At 39.0% G+C, this 23581-nt stretch overlaps 1 protein-coding gene across 1 annotated transcript; it reads right to left on the bottom strand.

Moving 5' to 3' along the window:
* Positions 1-836: 836 nt before the first annotated feature.
* On the bottom strand, positions 837-21791 carry LOC6044591 (REPTOR-binding partner). The gene is made up of 3 exons (XM_001862047.2): positions 21604-21791; positions 1893-1974; positions 837-1822 (listed from the first exon to the last, which is right to left on the bottom strand). The coding sequence occupies exons 1-3, from the start codon at positions 21646-21648 to the stop codon at positions 1608-1610; spliced, it is 342 nt and encodes a 113-aa protein (XP_001862082.1). The 5' UTR covers positions 21649-21791; the 3' UTR covers positions 837-1607.
* Positions 21792-23581: the final 1790 nt, after the last annotated feature.

Below are 23581 nucleotides of genomic sequence, written 5' to 3' on the forward strand. Positions count from 1 at the left end.
ACCTGTTTCATGGGGCGTTTACCTGGATCGTCATGGCTGTAGTATTCAATCTTTGTGTTGTTCAAAAAAAATCCCGAACGTAGTTGTAATCCTTTCTGGTAGGTAGCAGAATTTTGAGTCCATCAGCACACACGCGAATGGAAGCTCGTAAAGCACCAGATTTGATAAACCCGGTCAGCCACTTTCGCACCGAATCCGATGACGATGTTTTCACAAAAATGGGTGGCAACTTTTCCCGTCGTTCAAATTCTTCCTTCTCGCTCACGTCCAGGAGGTAGCGAACTGGTTTCCAGACGAATTTTGAGCGTCCTTGCCCAAACTGCCTGGCTTTGCAGGTAGCGCTTCGGCATTCTTTAGCTTCTTCAAATCTGCCGATCCTGCTGGTGAAGACCGCCTCTTTTTCTTGCCGTGAGGCATTTTTTTGCACTTTTCAGCACTTTTCAGGAGCTAATATCGAGGAGTACCTCACTGTTTGGTGGTCCACAAGGGAATGATGGTGAAATAACGAAGCTTTTGATGCAAAGAAAATTGATTATTTCCGCGAAACCTTGTTTCAGTAAATTTTTGGGCATCTTGTAGTGGTTTTTTTCTATCAAGATTGTAGCATTCCAATCTCAACGAAATTTTAAAATTGAGTGAAAATAAAAGGGAGGCATTTTCTGCCCCAAATAAATTTTAATTTAACACTTCCACCACCAAGCCTCTAAATGATTTGAAGATTTCGATCAAAAAAATGAACAGACCAGAATGAGTGGCATCATTGTTTACTAGGTCTAACGTAAGGTCATATACCCGTACAGTTTTGAAGTCATCGCAAGTAAAAACAGAAACACAACTTTTCCATTCCATGTAATAATTTAATTGGTACTTTTATAAATCGGCATTACAAAAATAGTTGCTGTATTAATTTTGTTTGTCACCTTGTTAATTCTGTTGCAGTTAGCAATGCGGAAATCGTGTCTTGTTCCTTTTGTTTGCTTTTCTTCAGGTGAGTGTGCGCGTGAGAGTGCACTACCGTTCAAGCGGAGCTATTGTTTTGTTCCTTTCTCTCTACGATTGGATCAACTTCAGGAAACCAGTTTTAAGTGCAGCAATTACGGATGGCAAGGCTAATATAATGCATTGTTTTTTTTTTTCAAATCACTGTCTCGTTGTGGGGACTTGTTTGTTTATGTACATCAAGGTTTGCTTTATTGTTTTATGATTATTTTTATCTTCTATTGTACCTTTTGTTTTGGTTGTACTTAATATTACCGATACTTGAGGTAACTTTAATTTTTTTTGTATTTTTAGTTTTTCAATGTTTTTGTTTATTTTTTTCTTGTCAACATTTTGGTAGAAACCTAAGCGAACTAAAACTACATTAAAGTATAACGTTTAACTAAAACCAACTAATAGCCAATCATACATCTGTAACGTCACTAACGATCAGATCAACGAATCAAACTAGAACCAATCGTCAAAAGTCGAATTAAATAGAGGAGAAGGTCAAACTTGCAAGTTTCCCAATCCTACTCAACCCAGATACTTATAAAGTACACCAACCGAGCAAACTTAGGGCGGACTAATACAAAAAACAAAACAAAAAATCCAATTCCAAACCGAATCTACTCCTGCTTCATGGCGCCCAGCTCCTCGAGCAGTTCCTGCAGACCCTCCGGGAAACGTCCGGCATCGATCTCCAGCGCCCAGAAGTGGAGCTTCTCCAGCTCGCGGCGCAGCTCGAACACGGCCTTCTCCCGATCGCTGACCAGCTCCTCCAGATACTGGTAGCGTAGCTTCTTGCGTGCCCGGCACTCGCGCGCGCTCTGTCGGCTGCGTTCTAAAATTGCACGTGAAATGTTTAAATTATTAACACGACTTAAACTCCACTACACCACCCAGTTACTTACCCAGCTTTGCCTTCATATCGATCTTCTCCGTTGAAGCTTTGCGGCCTGGTTTACGTCCCCGCTTGCCGCTTTCCTTGCGCTCCTAAAAGAAAGAAAAACACGAAACAATAGTGATTAGAGAGAGGGGGCTCGTTTGTTTTTCCGACTTTACTCCCACCGCTTCGAGACAGTTGCCGGAAGGTGAATACAACGCTTATTAATTATGAGCTGCAGCGGGAAATGTACCATACAATGTTAAGTTAGTGTAAAGTAATGGTGCGCTTCGTTCCGTATGCGCACATGGTTTTGAAGTTGACCCAGAAAGCAGGTATTTTGATAAAAGAGAGAGAAAAAAAAACATTTTCCATCATTTTAATAAAAACAATAAAGACCTATAAAAATTATTATTTCAAGCAAAACAATGGAAATTGGAAATTACGGATTTGTAAATAAGCAGTTTTTTCTGCTCATGATGAAATAAACAGTCAAACCACCTACTTGCAACTGAAAAATATTCACAATTATGTTTTTGAAATATTTATAAAGTTTAATTTAGTTGATTAATTCTTATCTTTTTTAACCTATTTTGAAAGATTGCACCCTTGGGATATACATATTGTTCTTTACACATTTTCTTTCAGTATATTATTTTTAGAAAGCCCGTCCAATTTCCAATTTGGTCTTTGGCCACTTTTTGATACGATGAACAAAGGCTTCGAGTAACAGCAATACCGTAATCTGGGGCGAATCGGGACTTCAGTCTGAATAGACAGCAGTTTTTAAAGCACTTAAAGCTTTTAAATTTGGAAATGGATGTACACATTTTGTTGGTCAGAGTCTGTTCTAACCGAAACCAACCAGGAAAATCAAAATATTGTGCTCCAACATGGTTAAAACTGCTGTCCCAATTCGCCCCATGTGTCCCGATTGACCCCAGTTTACGGTATTTAAATAGCGATAAAACATTTTTTTTAAATAACTAACGCCCTTCTCAAATGTCATTCTCGAGTGCAACTGGCTGTACAAAAAAAACTTATTTGAGCCTGGATAACATGTCCACAAAGTTTCATTGAAATCGGAGAGGGTCGAGTACAAAAGTACCTGAAAAAATCCTGTTTTGGGCTGGAATTGCTCATTTAAAAAAAGTTAAAAAATAATTTTAACCATGCTTAATTCTTTGCAAAGCTAATTTTTGTTTGGTTTTCAAAGCTTAAATCCAAAAATAAATAAAAACTAACAGTACAAATCGACGGCAACATTTCAAAAGGCATCATGTACATTTTGACACTTTCTGGGTTATTGCATATACTGAAAATAATCCTCATATGCTACATCTTCACTAAAAATGAGCTAAAGTTACATCAGTAACGTCTGTTTAATAATGATTTTAAACAAAGTAACATAAACAAAATCTATGGCATCTGCAGTGCCTGTTTATAAAGCCCTGTCAACCTGTTAAATAAAAGACTACAATGTACCTCGTGACGAAAAAAAAAGCATCATGAAAAGACGCCATGAACATTTGCCCACGAAAAGGGAATCATAACAAAACTTTCCCTCCAATGACAGCAGTTATGTTTGTTTTTCTTAAATATAATGACGGAAATAATGTTTTGTTGGATATGGATGATCAAGTATCAATAAAAGCAACGTTTTTTTCTTTTGCTATTATATTAAAATGGGAATTGAAAAATGATGCTCAACATTCAAATGCGTTTTACTCAAAACGCATGGTTTGTACATGATGCTTTTTGAAATGTTGGCACCGAAATGTGAAAAACACAAACAGACAAAAAATAAATATTAGAGGACGAATGAATATACCAAACACTAAAGAAAAAGAAAAACTGACCAAAACAACGAATTTTTCGCGAAAAAAAACCTTTCGCGATACTGTAATGTCAACTTCGTCGTGCTATTTTGTCGCACCCGCCATTTCGACGTTCCGAGAAAAACGACCTTAAATAAACAAAAACGAAAGCACGCAATGTAAACAATAACAAACACGTTTTGTTTGGCTGACCACTATGTGCGTTGCCCCGAAGTTTGGTTGAAGTTGGTTGCTGGAGTCCCGAGTTATAATTTACAAATGTTTACGGTAGTCTAACCTGTACATGCGTCAAACGCGTTCTGACCTGAAATCCCTTTGGCCAGTTGTCGCATTTACATCAATTTTCAGGGAGTGACAAGATAGCACGACAAGATTGAAACTACTTTCATATGTAAAGTGTGACAAAAATGCACGGAGTTTTTTTTCGGATTTCGTTGAATACCTCAGGATTGAAATCGAATTTTGGGGATCTGCGAAGGTCAAAAGGTGAGTCATTGTGAGCTGCACAAAATTGCGTTCTTTACTCAAATTGGCCCAAAATGCACGTACGACAAGTTAGCACGACGGCGACGATGTAATCAAACGAGGAGTGTGTAAAGAAGGCATCATGTTGTTTTCAACAAATTTTGATAGTTTCAATAGTTAATTTACTATAATTATGATAACATTTAATACTCTCTTTTTTCTCAACGTAAATTAGTTTGAATTGGAAAAGGGGCGGCATTGTCGGATTCTTTGGACAACATAACTTTTAGAAACGTCATCAGGGGTGATTTTTGAGTAATGACCCAATCTAACCCCAAGACCCATTGTCACTCCTGATAAAGGAACAGTTGATTTTTTTTTGAATGTGTAAAGTAATATTGAAAAAAAAAATAAAATCAATTTCAAGATCAATTTCGTCAAATTGAAACTTCAACTAACAAAAGTTTAACTAAGAAGTATTTAAATTTTATGAAATTTTTATAAGAATCGTTGGCAAAATAAAGTTAAAACTTAATAAATGTACCAAAAACCACTTTCAATCCATGCTTTTTAAAGACTTCCATAGATTTTGAATAGTTTAATGAGATAATCAAAGTGACTGATTGCTACCCATGTACTGGAAAGAGAGGGAAACAATGATGCAGCCCTAGATTCCGGGAATATTTTTAAATTTGGTCAAATTTAAAACACTCAACCCCCGGTGGTTAAGTGGTCACATTTTCGTTTGACACTTTTTTAGTTTGTACCCCGTTGGTTGGTCAAAGTCAAACTAAAAAGTGACGAACTGTCACTTTTTACGCGGCGCTCACGCACACTATCGAAACAAACGTTTGGTAGTGTGTGTGAACTCCGTGTAAAAGGGGTAGGTGTCAAACCATCGGGGTTTGAGTGTAAAAGGACATGGTAGCCTACCTCTTGCCCTATGAAATGACATGAGTTTTTTGAAGAAATATTTATTAGTTTTTGCAATTCCGTTGTGAAACTACTCACTTTTCCTGTCATACTCGCACGACGGAACAGCCTACTTTTCTCTACCAAAAACAGCAGAATCAAATGGAAACACTATTTAAAACACGTGATGAAAAGTTCTACATTTCAGCACTGAAATGGACTGAAATTGATTTAAACGGTGACTTGGACATTTGATTTTCATTTCCACCCAAAAAAGTTGTATGGAACTCGTTGCAAAATGACTCGTGCTAAAAAAAACTTTGTTTGTCGATTTGGTGCATAAACTACTATCTCGTATTAAAGCCAGCATACGAGCCAAAATGTAATTATTGGGCATGAGTTTCAATACGCTTTTAAGTAATTCAATGTAATTATTATTTTACGGATAAGACTGTGATGTGTGTTACAAACTCAACTATCGCCTCCGCGAACGCATTTTCCTTGCCGAGGCTTCACAACTTTAAACACACTTAACATTTCAAGGCAAAATCGTTTTATCTTTAACTTCCATACCAGTTTGTCCATCAATCAACACTACACACAGCAAACAAAAGTTGTGATGCGTAAAATGTAACATTTCAATTATTTATTTATTTTTGTAATGAAGGTAACTTTTACTTAGGAGAATCAATTTGAATAACTTTTCTTAAAACTTATTCTATCCTCAGTTAAATTTCTACTGTGCAGCAAAGTGCAACCAAATGCACCGTCCAGAACTTGCAACTGCAACCGGCGACGCATAAAGCTGCGTCGCGACGCCCGTGTCGTCAACCGGCGGCGTTATGCTAGAGAGAGCAAACGACCGTACGACCGACCGAACCAACAACGCAACGCCCTACATCGTCGTCACTTGCAGATTTTTTGCGACGTAATAAAACCGCCGCTCGAAACGGTTAAGGTGAGGAGCTGAGAAGGGAGGGGTGGTTGGGGTGGAACGCTCGACGACGGAGAAGGCGCAATTTGGCGAGTTTTTTGAGTTTAGTGCTGACCGGGGGACGATCTGCTTGGTAACTTGGCCAGTGGTCACTTTGGGGCGCCGGTGGACACTTGGAGATTAACGGTTTGAGTCATGACTGACCTGATGGGTTCCGCTGCGTAGATGACCTCGGGCGCGTGTTTTAGAGTTCTAGTTTCGAGCTGGTCCCCGTGAAGTTCTGCGAGTTGTCTCTGAGTACTCCAATGGATGTCAGCCCCTAGAACCGAAGCCCGTGACCTCTGGCGGTGGCAACTTGGTAAAACGTCGGGCCGTCGATCAGATCGGGACAGGCTTTGGAGTCGACAGGCGGCGGATTCCAGACGACGACGGCGATACGATACGGCGTACTCCGCGTGATGTTACATTGGAAAGACTCGGAACGCAACTGATTTCGATGTTCGACCCCCCTGCAATAGTCACTTGGGACGGAAAGCATACACCAGCGCGCGGTCCACCGCCAGGCAGCCGGTGAGGCACTGCTCTCTTCTTCTCTCTCGCGGAATTACGCTCTGGCGATTCACATACGCTCTCTCAATCATTTCATTAAGAACGAGAAGTGGTGCCAATTTTTATCGCGTTGGATTGTTTGCACACTTTACATTGCTACCAGAAATTCAATAATTTTCAAATGTTAATTGACTTTTTAACCTGAGCCCAAACACTTTTTTGAATTTGTTTTGAAGGCATAATACAGTTCAAACATGATCATCGATTATCCAATGTTCGATGATAAAAAGTTCGATTATCCGATTCATAGAAACTTCGGATAATCGAATCATGGACATTTTTCTCATGGATTTTATTCTCTCACTTGTAACATCAACTTTTATTAGTCAAATTTGAGCAGTTGACTGCCTGTTTCAATAACAAATGCATTTTTTGCCTTCTTGAGTTTAAAATTCCCAAAGCACTTTGGAATACTTTTGGGATCACATTTGAGCTCAACGACCCAAAACAAGACAACGAAAAACAATAGATTCCCAAGTAACATTTTAGGCTTTATCAAAGCTGTCACAACCGCTATAAAACCTATCAGCCAAAACCAACATTAAACCCCCTTAGTCGTAACAAACTCCCCAGAACCTTGATAAACTCCACTTAAAACCTAAAAGGACCTCCGCAAAAGGTTGTAACGGCCTATTGTTAAAATCTACATAGGATTTCAAGGCTTTACAACTGAATCCTAACAACATCCTCAAAGCCTTGATAAAACCTTTGTTAAAACCTAGTCAGGAGTTATGGAAAAATGACATTTCATACGTCTTCAAACGTCTTATGCCAAATAGGTTTTATTTTGGCGAAAATAAGTCTTCGCCTTGGCAAATGAAATTATGGAGATGGTTGTCAAAAATGGCGATGATAAATAATAGATATTAGAGGCAATTCAAATAATTTGAAAGCTTATTTCTCGCAATTGATGGCTCAAATTCAGCTGCGTTTGAAATTTTATTGATAAATGTAGCGGAGATAGAGCCAAAAAATTCAACTCGCTTCATCAAAAATCAATATTTATTTTGTTATCTCAGTGTCTTGCGAACCTTCGTGGTGAACGGACACTAGAGCTGCGGTATTTTTTACTACCTAAGCTCAGAGTTATTTCAAAACAAAATTCACAGTCTTTTTAAAGACTACCTGAGTTATTTTCCAAAATTCTAAACAGTCTTTTCAAGACTAACCCCGCCTGAAATTTTGTTGTATTTTACAAACGAAGCCATCTTTTAAGAGAACTTTGCTTGCAAAATGCGTCAAAACAAAGGTAAACGCAAATCTTCTGAAGATTTGGTCGTTACGTCGGTGAAGCGTTTGAACGCTAAACCGGCTAACGGAAACAGAAAAGAAAACAGCCTCTTCTGAGGTCTGATTCTGATTCTGAATGTGAGGTCAATCCTCCAATTCCATTGACAAACAGTTTCGGTGTTTTATCCGAAACTGAAGACAAGGAACCTTCTCCTCGTACTGAGCCTTCTGCCGTCGAGAAACGAGTAAAGGCTCCGCCAATTGTTGTGACTTCCGTCTCCGATTTGGCCAGCTTTCGAACGCAACTGAAGAATTGCAAGGAAACTTGCAATTTGAAGGTTTCGTTCCAGCTTGGTCGAAGAGGAGAATGTCGCTTGTTGACGGAATCTTTACAAGATCACCAAACTTTTGTTGGTTATTTGAAAAACCACAAACACAATTTCTACACGTATGAGACCAAGAATGCTCGGCCATTCAAGGCGGTCTTGAAAGGTCTCTCCAACGACTTGTCGGTGGATGAGATCAAAAACGAACTTAAGGTGTTGCTTGGCTTTGCCCCATCCCAAGTAATACCGATGAAGAAAAAATCAAACGGGAATATTTCTCGCTTTGGTTTGACTTCACAATTTTATCTGATTCATTTCAACAGAAATGAAATCAACAATTTGAAACTTTTGGACAAAGTTCAGTTTTTGTTCCATGTACGGGTAAAGTGGGAGCATTTAAGAAACATGGCGGTAATGGCCAGAATCTGACCCAGTGCCGGCGTTGCCAGGCATTCGGTCACGGTACTGATCATTGCGCCATGGTTCCAAAATGCATGGTTTGCGGGGATTCTTCTCACGACAAGGACAATTGTCCCGTGAAAGAAGTCACCCAATTTAAATGTGCAAATTGTGGTGGAAATCACAAATCAAATTTCTGGGATTGCCCCATCAGAAAAAGGTTTTGGATTCTCGTGCTAAGCATCAGCCGAAATCCAAACCGAAATTTTCTCAAAGTCAGGTTGTACCTGCATCTTTAAATCAAACGTTCGTGCTGTCTCACTCGAACAATTCTAGAAATACCCCTACCGTGGAAAAGTTAGGTAACAACAATGGCATTTCTTATGCTAACGTCGTTTCGGGTTCGGGTTCATCCACGAATTTTAAATCCTCTACCAATCTTTCTGAAATTGGGCAGGTACCTCAAATCTCATTTGAAAATTTTTCTGCTGGCAACGCTTTGGGATCTTCTGATCTCGGCGATGTTACGTTTGAAAAATGACTTTTTGCAAAACTCACTGTTTGGTTTGATTCAAACAATGAGTAATGCTACATCCATGATGGAAGCAATCCAGATTGGATTAAAATTTGCGAATGATGTTGTTCTTACCCTGAAGTTTAATCATGGATCTAAGTAATTCCATCAATATTATGAATTTTAATGCTCGCTCTTTAAAAGCGAAAGAAAATGAATTTTTCAACTTTTTACGAGTTCATAACGTGCATGTTGCTGTTATAACCGAAACATTTTTGAAAACTGGCACTTATTTGAAAAGTGATCCAGATTATAAAGTTATAACTAATAACCGAATGAATCGAAATGGCGGTGGAGTTGCAATAGTTATCCACCGTAGTATGACTTATAGCACGTTACGTGACTTTAAGTTAAAAGTTATTGAAAGTTTGGGCATTGAACTTGAAACTTCTTTTGGGAAAATTATGATTGCAGCTGCATATTTGCCATTCCAATGCACTGGGGAAAATAAAAATTATTTCAAAGGGGATTTGAATAAACTTACTCGGCATAGATCTCGATTTTTGATCATCGGTGATTTTAATGCCAAACACCAATCTTGGAATAATTCAAAAGTAAATTCCAATGGTAAAATTCTGTTCAGAGATTGCACTTCTGGTCTTTATTCGGTTTTATACCCGAATGGGCCAACTTGCTTTTCTTCTGTTAGAAATCCATCAACAATTGATTTGGTGTTGACAAATCAAAGTCAGTATTGTGGTCCTTTAGTGACTCATGCTGATTTTGATTCTGATCATCTTCCAGTAACTTTTTCACTTTCTCATGAAGCAGTTACCAGACCCAATAGTTCTGTGTTTAATTACCACAAAGCTAATTGGGACAGGTATCAGCATCATATTGAGAATAATTTAAATCATGATTTTGTTTTAGAAACCAAAGCTGATATTGATTCAGCCTTGGAATCTTTAACTAATGCAATTTTGGATGCTAGGAATATTGCTATTCCTAAAGTCCAAGTCAAATTTGATTCTCCCATTATTGATGACGATCTTCAGCTTCTGATTCGTCTGAAAAATGTTCGCCGAAGACAGTATCAACGTTCTCGTGATCCTGCACTGAAGCGAATTCAAAAAGATTTGCAAAAGGTTATTGACCACAGATTCACTCTCCTGCGAAATGAAAAGTTCGCAAGAGATGTCGAACAAATTAAACCTTATTCCAAACCTTTTTGGAAACTTTCAAAGGTTCTTAAGAAACCTCAAAACCCATCCCTTCTTTAAAAGATGGTGATAATATTCTATTAACTAATGGGGAAAAAGCTCAAAACTTGCTCAGCAGTTTGAGAGTGCTCATAATTTCAACTTGAATGTTTTGAGTCCTATTGAAAATCAAATTTCAATAGAATTTCAGAATATTGTTGAACAAGAATTTTCATCAGATGAAGTTTTTAATACGGATCTGAATGAAATAAAATCTATTATCAAAAATTTAAAAATATGAAAGCCCCTGGTGAGGATGGCATTTTTACATTTTAATTAAAAATTACCAGAAGCAACTTTAAGTTGCTTGGTCAAAATTTTCAACAAATGTTTTGATTTGGCATATTTTCCCAGTAGTTGGAAAAATGCCAAAGTAATTCCGATTTTGAAACCGGATAAAAATCCTGCTGAAGCCTCAAGCTATCGGCCCATTAGTTTGCTTTCATCTATTAGTAAATTATTCGAAAGAATAATTCTTAATAGAATGATGACGCACATTAATGAAAATTCAATTTTCGCTGATGAGCAGTTTGGATTTCGCCTTGGGCATTCAACTACTCATCAGTTGTTGAGAGTTTCAAATTTAATTCGAAGCAACAAATCTGAGGGCTATTCTACTGGCGCTGCTCTTCTAGACATAGAAAAAGCATTTGACAGTGTTTGGCATAAAGGTTTGATTGCGAAATTGAAAAGGTTTAATTTTCCGATTTATATCGTGAAAATTATTCAAAATTATTTGACGGATCGTACTCTGCAGGTATGTTATCAGAATAGCAAATCTGATCAACTACCTGTACGTGCTGGCGTCCCTCAAGGAAGCATTTTGGGTCCAATTTTATACAATATTTTTACTTCTGACTTGCCTGATTTGCCCCCAGGATGTCAGAAATCACTTTTTGCTGATGACACAAGCATCTCCGCCAAAGGCAGAAGCCTTCGTGTCATCACAAGAAGATTACAAAAGCTTGGATATTTTCAATTCTTATTTGAAAGAATGGAAAATTACTCCAAATGCTGCAAAACTCAACTTATTATTTTCCCTCACAAACCAAGGGCTGATTTTCTTAAACCAAAAAGTCATCACATTATAAAGATGAATGAGGTAAATTTAAAGTGGGAGGATCAAGTGAAATATCTTGGACTTGGTTTTGACAAAAACCTTACTTACAAGGATCACATTGAAAGTATCCAGGTTAAATGTAACAAATATATTAAATGTTTGTATCCACTTATAAACAGGAATTCTAGACTTTGTCTCAAGAATAAACTGTTAATTTATAAACAAATTTTCAGACCTGCCATGCTTTATGCTGTGCCGATCTGGACAAGCTGTTGCTTAACCAGGAAGAAAAACTTCAGAGGATTCAGAACAAAATTCTGAAAATGATTCTGAAACTTCCTCCCTGGTTCAGCACCAGTGAACTTCATCAATTAGCCGAAGTTGACACTTTGGATGTTATGTCCAATAAGATAATTGATGCATTTCGACAAAAATCATTGCAGTCTTCAGCTGCATTGATCCGCTCTTTATATAGTTTATAAGTTAGTTTTAAGGTATCCCTTTTCCCTTTTGTACATGTAGGACCTCCTACATTTGAAATCACTGAATAGCGAAAGCTACAATATTTCATGAATAAATGAAAGTTGCTAGTATTTAAAATTGAGGTGAAAAGTCATCGTTTGTGATTGGACACTCAATAATATTTTAACTGAATGAATGTACATGGAAAAGAAATTTGAATAAAATTAAAAAAAAAAAAAAAAAAAAAATTTTGTTATCATAGTGTTTAATGTTAAAAAATAATTTATTGCAATTCTTTGAAAAAAATGTTCAAATTATTTTTAAATATATAACGCTATATTAATCATTCCAGAAGTTCAGCATAAATGTGTGTTTTCATCAAATTTAAATAATTTTTTTCAGTTTTCTATTTTTTCAATCAAGATGGCAGTTAATCATATTCAATCAGAGCACGCGTTTAGCGCCATATTTATGCACTGCACTATTAAACCGCGATAAATGCTCTTGTAGGAGCTTATGGTTTTAAGTGAGCTTTTTACATGCCTAATGGCACTTGACAGCTACAACACCCTAGGTTTTAACAAAGCATGCGAAAAACCGTTTGGCATGGCATTGCCATCTGGTTTTCAAGCCTCTATTAAAACTTTCATAAAACCTCATTGAAAGCCAGTCGGCTTTTATTTCCATCCGGTTTTATGTCCGAGACATAAAACCCTGTTAGAACCTATTAATTAGCTCTTGCTAATTAATGTTTTCGGTGAATGCCAACAGTTGCGGTGAATACCCAAATAAAACTATTAAGCAATCAAGATGCTACAATAAAACCTCAATAAAACTTGGTGGTGGCTAGTTGGTTTAAAAATGTTACTTGGGTTCGATTATCGGAAGTGAAATTTTTCCGAGGACTTTAGATAATTGAGTCTGGTCTATATTCTTTGGTTATTGCTAAAATTTTAAATTGCACAGAAAAAATATCAATTCCCGTAATCGTGAAATTATTCATGAGTATGGTGCATTTATAGAAAACGTGAATACAATTCACGATTTCGAATATTGACTTGTGTGCTCTCTTCATAGAAGTTACTGCAAATGAAAAAGGGATTTTTTTTCTCTTCTAGAAAGTTGTTGACAATCCAAGAAACCTTATCGACGACACCACATCTCACAATTTAAACCTTCTATGACCAAAAATAGAAAAAGCATCTGAGCAAACCTACAAAAATCAGTTTTTTGATCTGAGCAATTTAGGGTTCGGTTTTAGAGAAAAGGCATGTAATTTTAAGATAAAAAGATGCAATATTAAGCTCAAATATCTTGAAAAAGCGCAGGCCAAATTTTAATCGATTGCGTTCGAAAGGGGAGAGATATAGTACAACAAATGGTAAAAAATCCCAGGGAAGTATTTCTTTGAACTTGAGATATCTTAGTTCGAAAATGTCTGATATTTAAGAGAAAAGTGTATAGGACCACCCTAAGGAAATTCAAAAATTGTCCAAGCATATGTTTTTCCATGTAATTTTGTCTATTGAATCTGAATCTCTGGAGTTAACTTTTAAAGAGGTCCTATAAACAAAATTTTCAATTTTAGCTTTTTGGGTGTTTTTGACTACCCTGAAACTTATGACTTTGGTCAGTTATCAAGGACGGCTAGCTCAGTCCTTTCCAGGACAAAAGACCATCAACTCAAAGGTAGTCGTAGACCAAAGCTACTGACTACTCATCACTCAGGGTCGGCACGAACTACTAAGCGGATTCAGGTAGATACGGATAGGGTGTTAAAAATCAAAGAACCACACTTTTCAAAATAAAACGTATAATTTATTGAAGACGTGTATTTGTGTGTGGGTGTGGGCGTGTAAAGCACTTTGGGACAACGTACCGTACTGCTGCAGCTGGTCCTCCGACTGAACGCCTTCGGCGTTCTCCTCTACGATGGCCGGTCACAGGAGCGCCCTCGACTGTGCCGCCGGAACTCCCAGGTGGGGGGGGGGGAACGTTGCAGCCAAATGACGGTTGATGGCTGGTGCTGCTGAACCGGAACTCTTGAGCTGCTGGGCTGGGTTACGCAGAGGTAGGCCAAGCGGGCGTTGCTGGTCCTACTTACGTCAGACGTCTTCCCTCAGTGGCGTATTCGGCGGACCCGGCACCTGGCCGATCTGGTCCCACCGAGAGGAAATCTCCTTGGTGGTTATGGCGCCCCGCGCCAGAGATGCTGATGGTCCTATTACTGTTAGGTGCAGGCAACGGCTCCTCCGCGCTTATAGGCCTGGACCGACCGAAACCCGTACGTCGTCGAGTCGAGCGGACTGGTGACTTCCGCCAAGCACTTCCACTTCCGGAAGGCCTAGGTGTGAACAGCACAAATGACGGCACTGTCACTTGTCGACCTCGACTGATCGCACGGACGTCTGTATAATCAAAGAGCCCGATCCTTCGAATCGGCTGGCAAAGTAGACTTCTCCCTCCTAATCTTTTCCAGAGGGAAAATCCACCATTTTCCAGTCTTATTGGCAGCGGTACGCAAATCCCTCCGCTGCTATTGTAGGGTGTAGTGTTGTATGATGGGGAATTATATTGAAAAGTGAAGGTTCGTTCAAGAACTGTGACCAACGGTTACACTATCCACCACCCCGGTGAAAAAAATGTGAAAGCACGACGAGGTTTCGCATTTTTTTACATTAATGCTTTCCATAACCGCCGTAGGCTTCTACTAAATTCGTGGGTGTGGACAAATAAACCTACAATTCTCAGGTACACTATCATTAAGACGCGCGAGATCATGAACCTCCACAAAACATCCCAAAATACATTATAAACAATCAAAACATTACTGCATGCGACAAATTAAAATAATAAATTAACGAAAAAACATTTATAATAAATTAAAACAAAACTTTAAAATCATCCCGAAATCTGGGGTAGACAACTCTATTCTAATGTTGGCCAACATAACAAATTCTACAATATTTACATTTTTAGATCACTTTCGATCCGTGAGGGGTGATTCAACAAAAAGTTGACCCCTGCAGCAAACTGTCTCTGCAGTTGACAGAAGCTAAAACGTCACCGACATGTCATGCAACCGAACTGTCAAAGCATGTTTACAAAGGCTTGATTATCAGTTCGATCGGCATGTTTTATTATCGAGAAATTAAAAGTGAGAGTGTGTGCAACATGGAGTTAAAATTTCTGTGAAGTAGCTGTGAAGATTACCATGGCACTTTGAAAAGTTTAACTCCATGTTGCACGCACACACTCTCACTTTTAATTTCTCGATATCCGCGCGAGTGTTTCGGCGTGTTTATGCGGTTTTGGACAAAATTTACGGTAAGTACCATGGTATTGGTGAACTAATCTTGACGAAGAACATCTTCGTTCAATTTCATTCAATTTTTCAGCTCATTCAAGGCTGTGGCGGGTGATGTTTTGCTGCCAATTCGCAGTCTTCGCGCGGAAGACTGGACTGCAGAAAAATCCCCTGAAATCCCGGGATTGACCGTGTTCTCCATCTTGGCGAAGCAAGAGGAAACAGGTAAGCTAGTGTACACATTAAAAATCGATTTTAAAACGATCACAGCGGATCGTAAATTAGTGGTGATTTAGAAGATCGTAACCACTTTTCCTTTTCAGGTTTGGCACTTTAGCCGTCGGTCAGCCCCCTCACTGCCGCTCTACGGACTCGGCGCTCGGACGAAGGACATTACAGATGACTCCTTCGTCGTCCACCGAACCGCCAGCGCAGCTATGGACTGCCAACATAGAAGGTATGCTTTCAAACATAAGCGACACCAACTACTTATGCTCTCTTTACGACTGGGAACTTAATCCATCAGTCTTCGAGCAACACTTTCACAATTTCACAACATAAAAATAAATAAATTTTCACAACACATAACATTCATAGTACGGTTTTAATTCATTTATTTCATTTTCTTACATTTTTGCAGGTTCTCATTGCCAACAAACTTCTTCCGCGGATGTGCGCCGGGTCATCAGGTTGGACCAGCAGGATGTTCCGAGGGTAAAAAGATCATCCCTCACCAACACCTGTGGCCAATCAACCATCAGTCGACGACACCACCTAGAATTAGAATGTGGCGAATGTTACCTGGGAAAACTTAAATAAACTTTTTCAAATTTTCCTCCACGATTTCCATCAGCGGGAAATCCGGATCTTTCTCCAGCAAGTCCGAAATCAACTTCTGGGTTTCCACAAGATTCGGGTCAGACTCATCCGACACCTTTCCGTTAATCATTTTCCTGAATAATTTCCTAATTTTCTTAAATTCCTTTCTCAGTTCCTTGTTGGGTTTCGTAGGTTCAAATTTCGTAATTTCTGTGGGTTCTTTTTCCTCTTCCTTTTTATGTTTCGATTTATGTTTGACTTCCGACGAATTATGGGGTTTGGGTTGACTCTTCGGAGAACTTTCGTAGTCCGAATCCAACAACCTCCGAGAATCGTCTTCAGTACGTTTCCGAATTCTCGTGCCGCCGATCCTCCTAGAGGACGAGCGAACACAAAAGGTCACCGCCTTGGGACGGGTTTTCCTCCCTCGGGATTTGTAGCCGGAATCCAAACTGGACTGGTCAGGTTCCGCAGTCGCAGCACTCGGAACCACCAACTTTTCGGTGTGTTGCCGTTCTGCGACTGGGTCTGCGGCAGTTTCAGCCGGAGTGTGCCGAGAGGACACGGCCTCTAGCACCGAGTTCAACTCCCGCCGGAACGTCTGCATTACCCGGTTGATCTGGACAACGTCCACCGGTAGCAAACTTCCGTCCTGGCGAAGTTGCTGGAATAATTCCAGACTGAAACTAACGTCATCAATCGCCGAGTTAATCGGGTAGTTCTGGTGGCCGGGAGCGACGGGACAAGGCATCGCGGACAGTCCTTCGACGTCCGAGCAATCCGCGTCGTACTCCACTTCTTGCCATTCCACTTTGTTCGTCAAATTCGTCATGATCGTGTATTGTTTTTTTCTCGTCATTGTGTGTGATTTTGTTCGACCAGCGCGCAGCGTAATAGTCGTCAATTTTTAATTATCTCTCATCGTCAATCCGGGGATGGGCAATTGTGCATTGTGTTGTCTTGTTATTGTGTTCAGGTATATGTGAGGGTTCACGATCTTTATGTTTTATGTTTCATGTTCATTTCAATCGGCTCGCGACAAACACAAATTGCCCAAAACCACGAATTTTTCGTTGCTTTCAACGGTTATGGAAAGTATTGCGTAGGGGCAATAACTCTCAATCGTTTTAAGCCCTTTTGGGGGCACTAACGCAACTTTTCCACAAGGGAGGGATAGTGTGCAGATGGAGAAAGCCGTACTGAAATTACGGATCCCTGCCACCTCCCGAAGGAAAAATCCTTAGATTTTTAACCCGCCGGTAAACCTGAATCGCTTTTCGCTGAACTTTCCGCTAGGAAGCCAATTGAAACTTATGACTTTGGTCAGTTATCAAGGACGGCTAGCTCAGTCCTTTCCAGGACAAAAGACCATCAACTCAAAGGTAGTCGTAGACCAAAGCTACTGACTACTCATCACTCAGGGTCGGCACGAACTACTAAGCGGATTCAGGTAGATACGGATAGGGTGTTAAAAATCAAAGAACCACACTTTTCAAAATAAAACGTATAATTTATTGAAGACGTGTATTTGTGTGTGGGTGTGGGCGTGTAAAGCACTTTGGGACAACGTACCGTACTGCTGCAGCTGGTCCTCCGACTGAACGCCTTCGGCGTTCTCCTCTACGATGGCCGGTCACAGGAGCGCCCTCGACTGTGCCGCCGGAACTCCCAGGTGGGGGGGGGGGGGAAACGTTGCAGCCAAATGACGGTTGATGGCTGGTGCTGCTGAACCGGAACTCTTGAGCTGCTGGGCTGGGTTACGCAGAGGTAGGCCAAGCGGGCGTTGCTGGTCCTACTTACGTCAGACGTCTTCCCTCAGTGGCGTATTCGGCGGACCCGGCACCTGGCCGATCTGGTCCCACCGAGAGGGGAAATCTCCTTGGTGGTTATGGCGCCCCGCGCCAGAGATGCTGATGGTCCTATTACTGTTAGGTGCAGGCAACGGCTCCTCCGCGCTTATAGGCCTGGACCGACCGAAACCCGTACGTCGTCGAGTCGAGCGGACTGGTGACTTCCGCCAAGCACTTCCACTTCCGGAAGGCCTAGGTGTGAACAGCACAAATGACGGCACTGTCACTTGTCGACCTCGACTGATCGCACGGACGTCTGTATAATCAAAGAGCCCGATCCTTCGAATCGGCTGGCAAAGTAGACTTCTCCCTCCTAATCTTTTCCAGAGGGAAAATCCACCATTTTCCAGTCTTATTGGCAGCGGTACGCAAATCCCTCCGCTGCTATTGTAGGGTGTAGTGTTGTATGATGGGGAATTATATTGAAAAGTGAAGGTTCGTTCAAGAACTGTGACCAACGGTTACAACCCCTGACTCAAGGCGGTTCTAAAAGCACCCGAAAAGCAAAAATCGAAAATTTTGTTTATAGGACCTTTTAAAAAAAACTTCAGATCTGTCCTCCGAGTCGAGCCAAAGTGTCAAACTAAAGACTTTTGGCCCGAAAAATCAAGAGGAAGCCAAATATTTTTTTCTGAAAAATAAAATTTTTATTTTTGGAAATAGAGGTCTGAAAAAAAAACTTAATTTGCATGTTTCTGCGTGTTTGGCATATTTGGACCCGTTAAAAATATTTTTAATTTTCTTGAAATTCCACTGTACTGTACCGCGAAAAGTTTTTTCTTCGCGAAAAAATTGTGTTCTCGAACATTTTTTTTGTTTTAACTTATAAATGCAAAATATCTTTACTGCCCATGTTCACATAAATGTCTCATATGCAAAACTACAAGCTGAGAAAAACGCATTTGAAGTTTGTCCCATACATAAGGCTACGTGTTGAGTTTTCTTCGAAAAACTGGATTTCCTCCTGATTTCTAGAGCAAAGTACTGGATGTTATAGACTTTTCTGAACCGATTTTGAATCAAACTGCATCAATAACTCAAAAGCGATGAAAATTCGTACGGGACATTTATGCGATCAGGCGCAGTTTAACGGTTTTAGTGCATTTTACAACACTTTGTTCATGCAAATGTTTTAACCACGTTTTGTTTGTTATTTTTTTAATATTTTGAGTTTGGAATGCATACAACTAACTTTAGCTGTCCAAAACAAATGTTTGAACATAAACTTTTGATATGTGTGGGGTAACTTGAAACTCCTTCAGTATTTTGTCAAAATGTTGCGAAAATGGTTCTAAATCAATTGAAATTTATGATCATCATTAGGACTTCTTCTACAATATTATTCGATTTCATTTATGTAAAACTTGATTTTTTTTAATATTATTTTTTTAATAAAATTCTAGTGACAGTAAAAATTACTGCTGCAAATTTTGTTAAACTTTTGAACACTTAGAATTTGTTCAATAAACATACATTATAAAAATCCAAACAATACTAAAAAAAAACTTCAAATCTGCCACCACTGTTCAACATTTGCGTCGTAGTGTCTACAACCGACGACGACGACGACGACGGCAACGGCATTTATTTCAACCAAGGCGCAATAACAGAGCCCCAAATGGCCCACGCCGACGAAAAGAACGCCACAGATTCGGGAGGGGGACCTCCTGGCAAGTTGAGCATTACTAAGCATTACACGCGCGGTATCCAAATCCAACATTCATGAGATGGCATGCTTGTTGCTATCCCGCGTCGTTTGGGGCTGGGAGATCGACCGGGAGTGTGAGAAGTTTTTCAACAGGAACAGCAACTACGACGCAGTTAAGGATGGTGCTGCGAGCAGGTTCGGCGTAGAACTTTGCTTTGCAGATTTTGGAAGTGTGGAAATCGTTGTAAAATTTTTACGTTTCCGAATCTCTTTAACCTTCAAAACTTTTAAGAGAGCATAATGTTTAGAAAAAATATATTTGAATAATTTTTAAAACAAAGTTTCAAATTTATTAGAAAATTAAAGCTAAGCTTACCATGTAATTCCATGGAGCACTTTGTTTTGGCATAACAGCACCTCTTGTCGATTACAGCTTCTAAAAAGCATTTTAAACTCAATAAAAAGGGGTATCTGTCAAGATAACATATTTCTATCAAACATCAGTTTAATACTGTCTATTTTGCACGGCGATTGTCCAGCGCCCATTAGCTCTTGTCAGTCGGAAAACATACCAAATGTTTTTTTTCTCGAGAATAAGCAATAATTAAATTTAATTCAATCACATTTACAAGCACATAATATTTGTCAAACATATTTTAAATTGTTGTTGATCGATTAGATGATTCCATCATTCCCTTTTTGAAACCCTGATTTGACATCTTGATTGGAACCCCCAGAGTAACATTCCGTTTCTCCCGGCCTGGTGGTTTCTCCAGCCTATATGGAGAGCTAAAATGTTACGCTGGGGGCTCTAGCTGAAAATCTCTATGGCAAAGAATTTAAAAAAAATGCTAAAGGAACATTACAAAATTCACTTTAAAAAACCAAAAAACAGGCAGAACGCGAAAAACAGTAGTAGCCTGTAGTTTGCCGAGTTGGTTCAGTACGACGAGTGCTAAAAAATCGAGTTTTACAACGAGTTCCTAGAAAAATTATTCGAATGTTAGCTCATAGTAAAATGAAAATTAAAATGTATAGTTTTTCTTCGATTTTTCTATTTCTAAAAACAAACTGAAACATGCAATATTGTGTTATTTTTTATATTCAATTGGTTATTGTTTTATGGTTTTATACACAGTTTAAGAAAGACCTTCTGGATATTCAGAAAATGTTATTTTTAATTATATTTTCAATTTTAATTTTAGTTTCTGTTTTGTGAAGCTTTTCCACACATAAGACTTAATACACAATTAATTCAAAAGGTAAAAAAAAAAACAAAACAAAAATTAAGCCTGATTTTCACATTTTTTAACAAAGCGTATCACAAAATGCTTTTTACATTATTGCAGTCTTGTTACCGTCAAAAAATAATCAATGAAAAACAAAACAAAATATCAATGATTATATATTTTCGAAGAAAGTTTTACGTTTTTTTCAAATCGTTATTTTTCCAAATTCATAAATTATTCCAAATAAAAAAAAACTCTCTGTTGATTTGAAATACTACAATAAACGAGTTTAATTCGATCACATGTTTTTTTTTTTCAATAAAATAAGCATTTTTATTTTTATTTTTTCATTGAATAAACTACATTAAATTCAATTTTGTTTTCAACTCCGCACGGAACAACCGAATCAAAATAAAAAAGGAATAAAAAACAACGACGTCATCAATGAATTCCTCAACGCGCATGTGCCACCAATACCAACCCAATCTCGCAACTGCGTCATCATTTTATTATTATTATTCTCAAGAATGGCGACGAAAAGTACACAAACGAACAAAACAAAGCCCTCTAGCGCAGGAAAACAACAACAACCCCGCTCGGCCTGCTGATTTCGCAACTTCCGGAATGAATTTCATTCAATTCAAACACAATCAAATTGATATTTTAATCATTATCACTAGAAATAAGCAGATAAATGCATGAAAAATGATAGGAAAAAGGAAACTAGGAACTGCCGCGACGAGTTTCGTGCGATCAAAACAAAAACAAACAGCTCACACACGCTTTTCCGTACGGCCGTCGCCATCTTTGTTTTGGCTTGCGTGGTCATATGTTGGGCATGGGTAGCCCAAATGGGGACCCGTTTAAGGACCACTTACCGGTTGGTTCTGCTCCTCAACCACTGTCAATTCGTCGCAATCCATCGTTGGCACTTGTTTGCACCAGTTTTTCACCAAATTTTGGAAATTTTACCAACTTTTCTGGCGATTTCTTCACTTTTGCACTCGCAATCCGTCCAAGTATGCTTTTGTTTTGACCAACAGCTCACAATACAATGAGAGCCAGGAACAACCCTCAAAGACGAAGCAAGCGATGAACGAAGCTGTGAATGAGTGTGTGTGCGAATGGCGTGAGAATCAATCCAATGAATGAATGAACGTACTTACCAATACACATCAATGGGACGCTTCAGTGTGTTAAAGTTTGTGGTTGTACACTAGAAGAACCGTAACTTTTACGGTAAATAACGTAAGTATGAGTATTTCTCCTGTTTTGATACTGTAAAGAAAATCCAATTGGAATACAGTGGATGAATGAATGGAACTGATGGACAAAATTGTGTATAACGACATTTCGAGTGGTAGGTATCTCTGCAACAAGATTGCATAAAATATTGACTATTCCAAACCGTCGATTATCAAACGTTTCGATTATCCTAAAATTTCTTTAAAACTTTAGATATTTAACACAGACCAACAAAATGTCTGCGCAGGCTGAACTCCAGGGGAAGCATCGAGACTTTTGTAGTAATTTCAAGGAAAACTTGTTACTGAAAATATGGATTTAAAACGTTTCAGTTGTGTTCAAATATTGGCATAAATGCTATTAAGAGCCTGTCAATGTATATTGATGAGAAAGTTGCAAAACACCTTCCAACAAAATTTCGGGAAATTGGGTACTAAAGCCCTATGTCAATTTTTATGTACAACGGTAAAAAACACGATTAAAAACCATTTCTGATCACTTTTTTCATTTTAATGCAATTTTTTTTTTTGACCAGACAACATTTTTTCGATGGATCAACTATGGTCCCCTTGGAACGAGCTGTTAAGTAGGAGCTTTTCTGTCAAGAAGGACCGCGAGGTTAATTTTTCAAAATTGATTTAAAAATCCATTTTAAACTCTTTGTGGTCGTACAAAGGGTCATTGTACTCAGAAAAATAAGATTTATCGCTGTAAACAATAATATCAGCAATCTAAGCTTCATTTTAGGACCCAATTGCCCCTCTTGACCCTGCCATTTTTTATCCTAGCAAAGCAAAGCAATCCACTTTAAAGACCCCTCTTTTGCAAGTTTCTGCTCATTTCTAGGCATCCGAATGTTATGTGTGGTGAGTCACACAAAAATTCTTTTACGCAAATGGACCAACGTTTTACTTCCCCATCCGATAGAAGGCGTGATCAGGCAACACGTCTCGAAAAATGCCACCGGGTCCGCCTGCACACAAAAAAATATTATGGTAATGACAAAAGTAACTTACTTTTGAATTATAAAGTGGTTAACATTTGCTACATTAAAAGTTTTTTTCTTGTTTTTAGAATGAAATCTTTTACTGCTACAGATTTTGAAAATCTCATTGCTAATTGATTTAAAAGTTTTAATTTTTAATTCGACTGTATAATGTCTTTCATTTTGTCGTTCTCGTGAAACCGTGTACGTCTAAGTTAAAAATGTAAACAAACGTTTAGGTGATTCCGGTTGTTAGTGAGTGGTGGTCCACGACGTCAATCAAAACAGAACGCGTCCGCAGCCAGGACTTGGACGCGGATACCTTCGAAGGAAGATGGTGCGGAACAAGGTTGGGGGATTAGGGGAAAGTTGGTTTTCAAAAGGATAAGGCCAGCTTCCTGCCGGATCTGCATCTGTTTGATGGCGTTTGTGTTTGATTTTGAGTATTTTTGGCCTGAGGGTCCGCAGTCCATTTCTCGGTGCGGGACATGTCTGACGCGAGGTTTGACGAGTATTACATAAACATCCGGAAGAACAGTTTGCACCAGTTCTGAAAGGATCGTCTGTACGAAAGCCGCAGTTGCTGAAGCTGTCGTACTCGGATTACTTTCAGAGGTTGGAGCGAT

The sequence above is a fragment of the Culex quinquefasciatus genome, chromosome 2 (genome assembly GCF_015732765.1).
Source record: "Culex quinquefasciatus strain JHB chromosome 2, VPISU_Cqui_1.0_pri_paternal, whole genome shotgun sequence".
In the NCBI taxonomy this organism is placed as follows: Eukaryota; Metazoa; Arthropoda; class Insecta; order Diptera; family Culicidae; genus Culex; species Culex quinquefasciatus.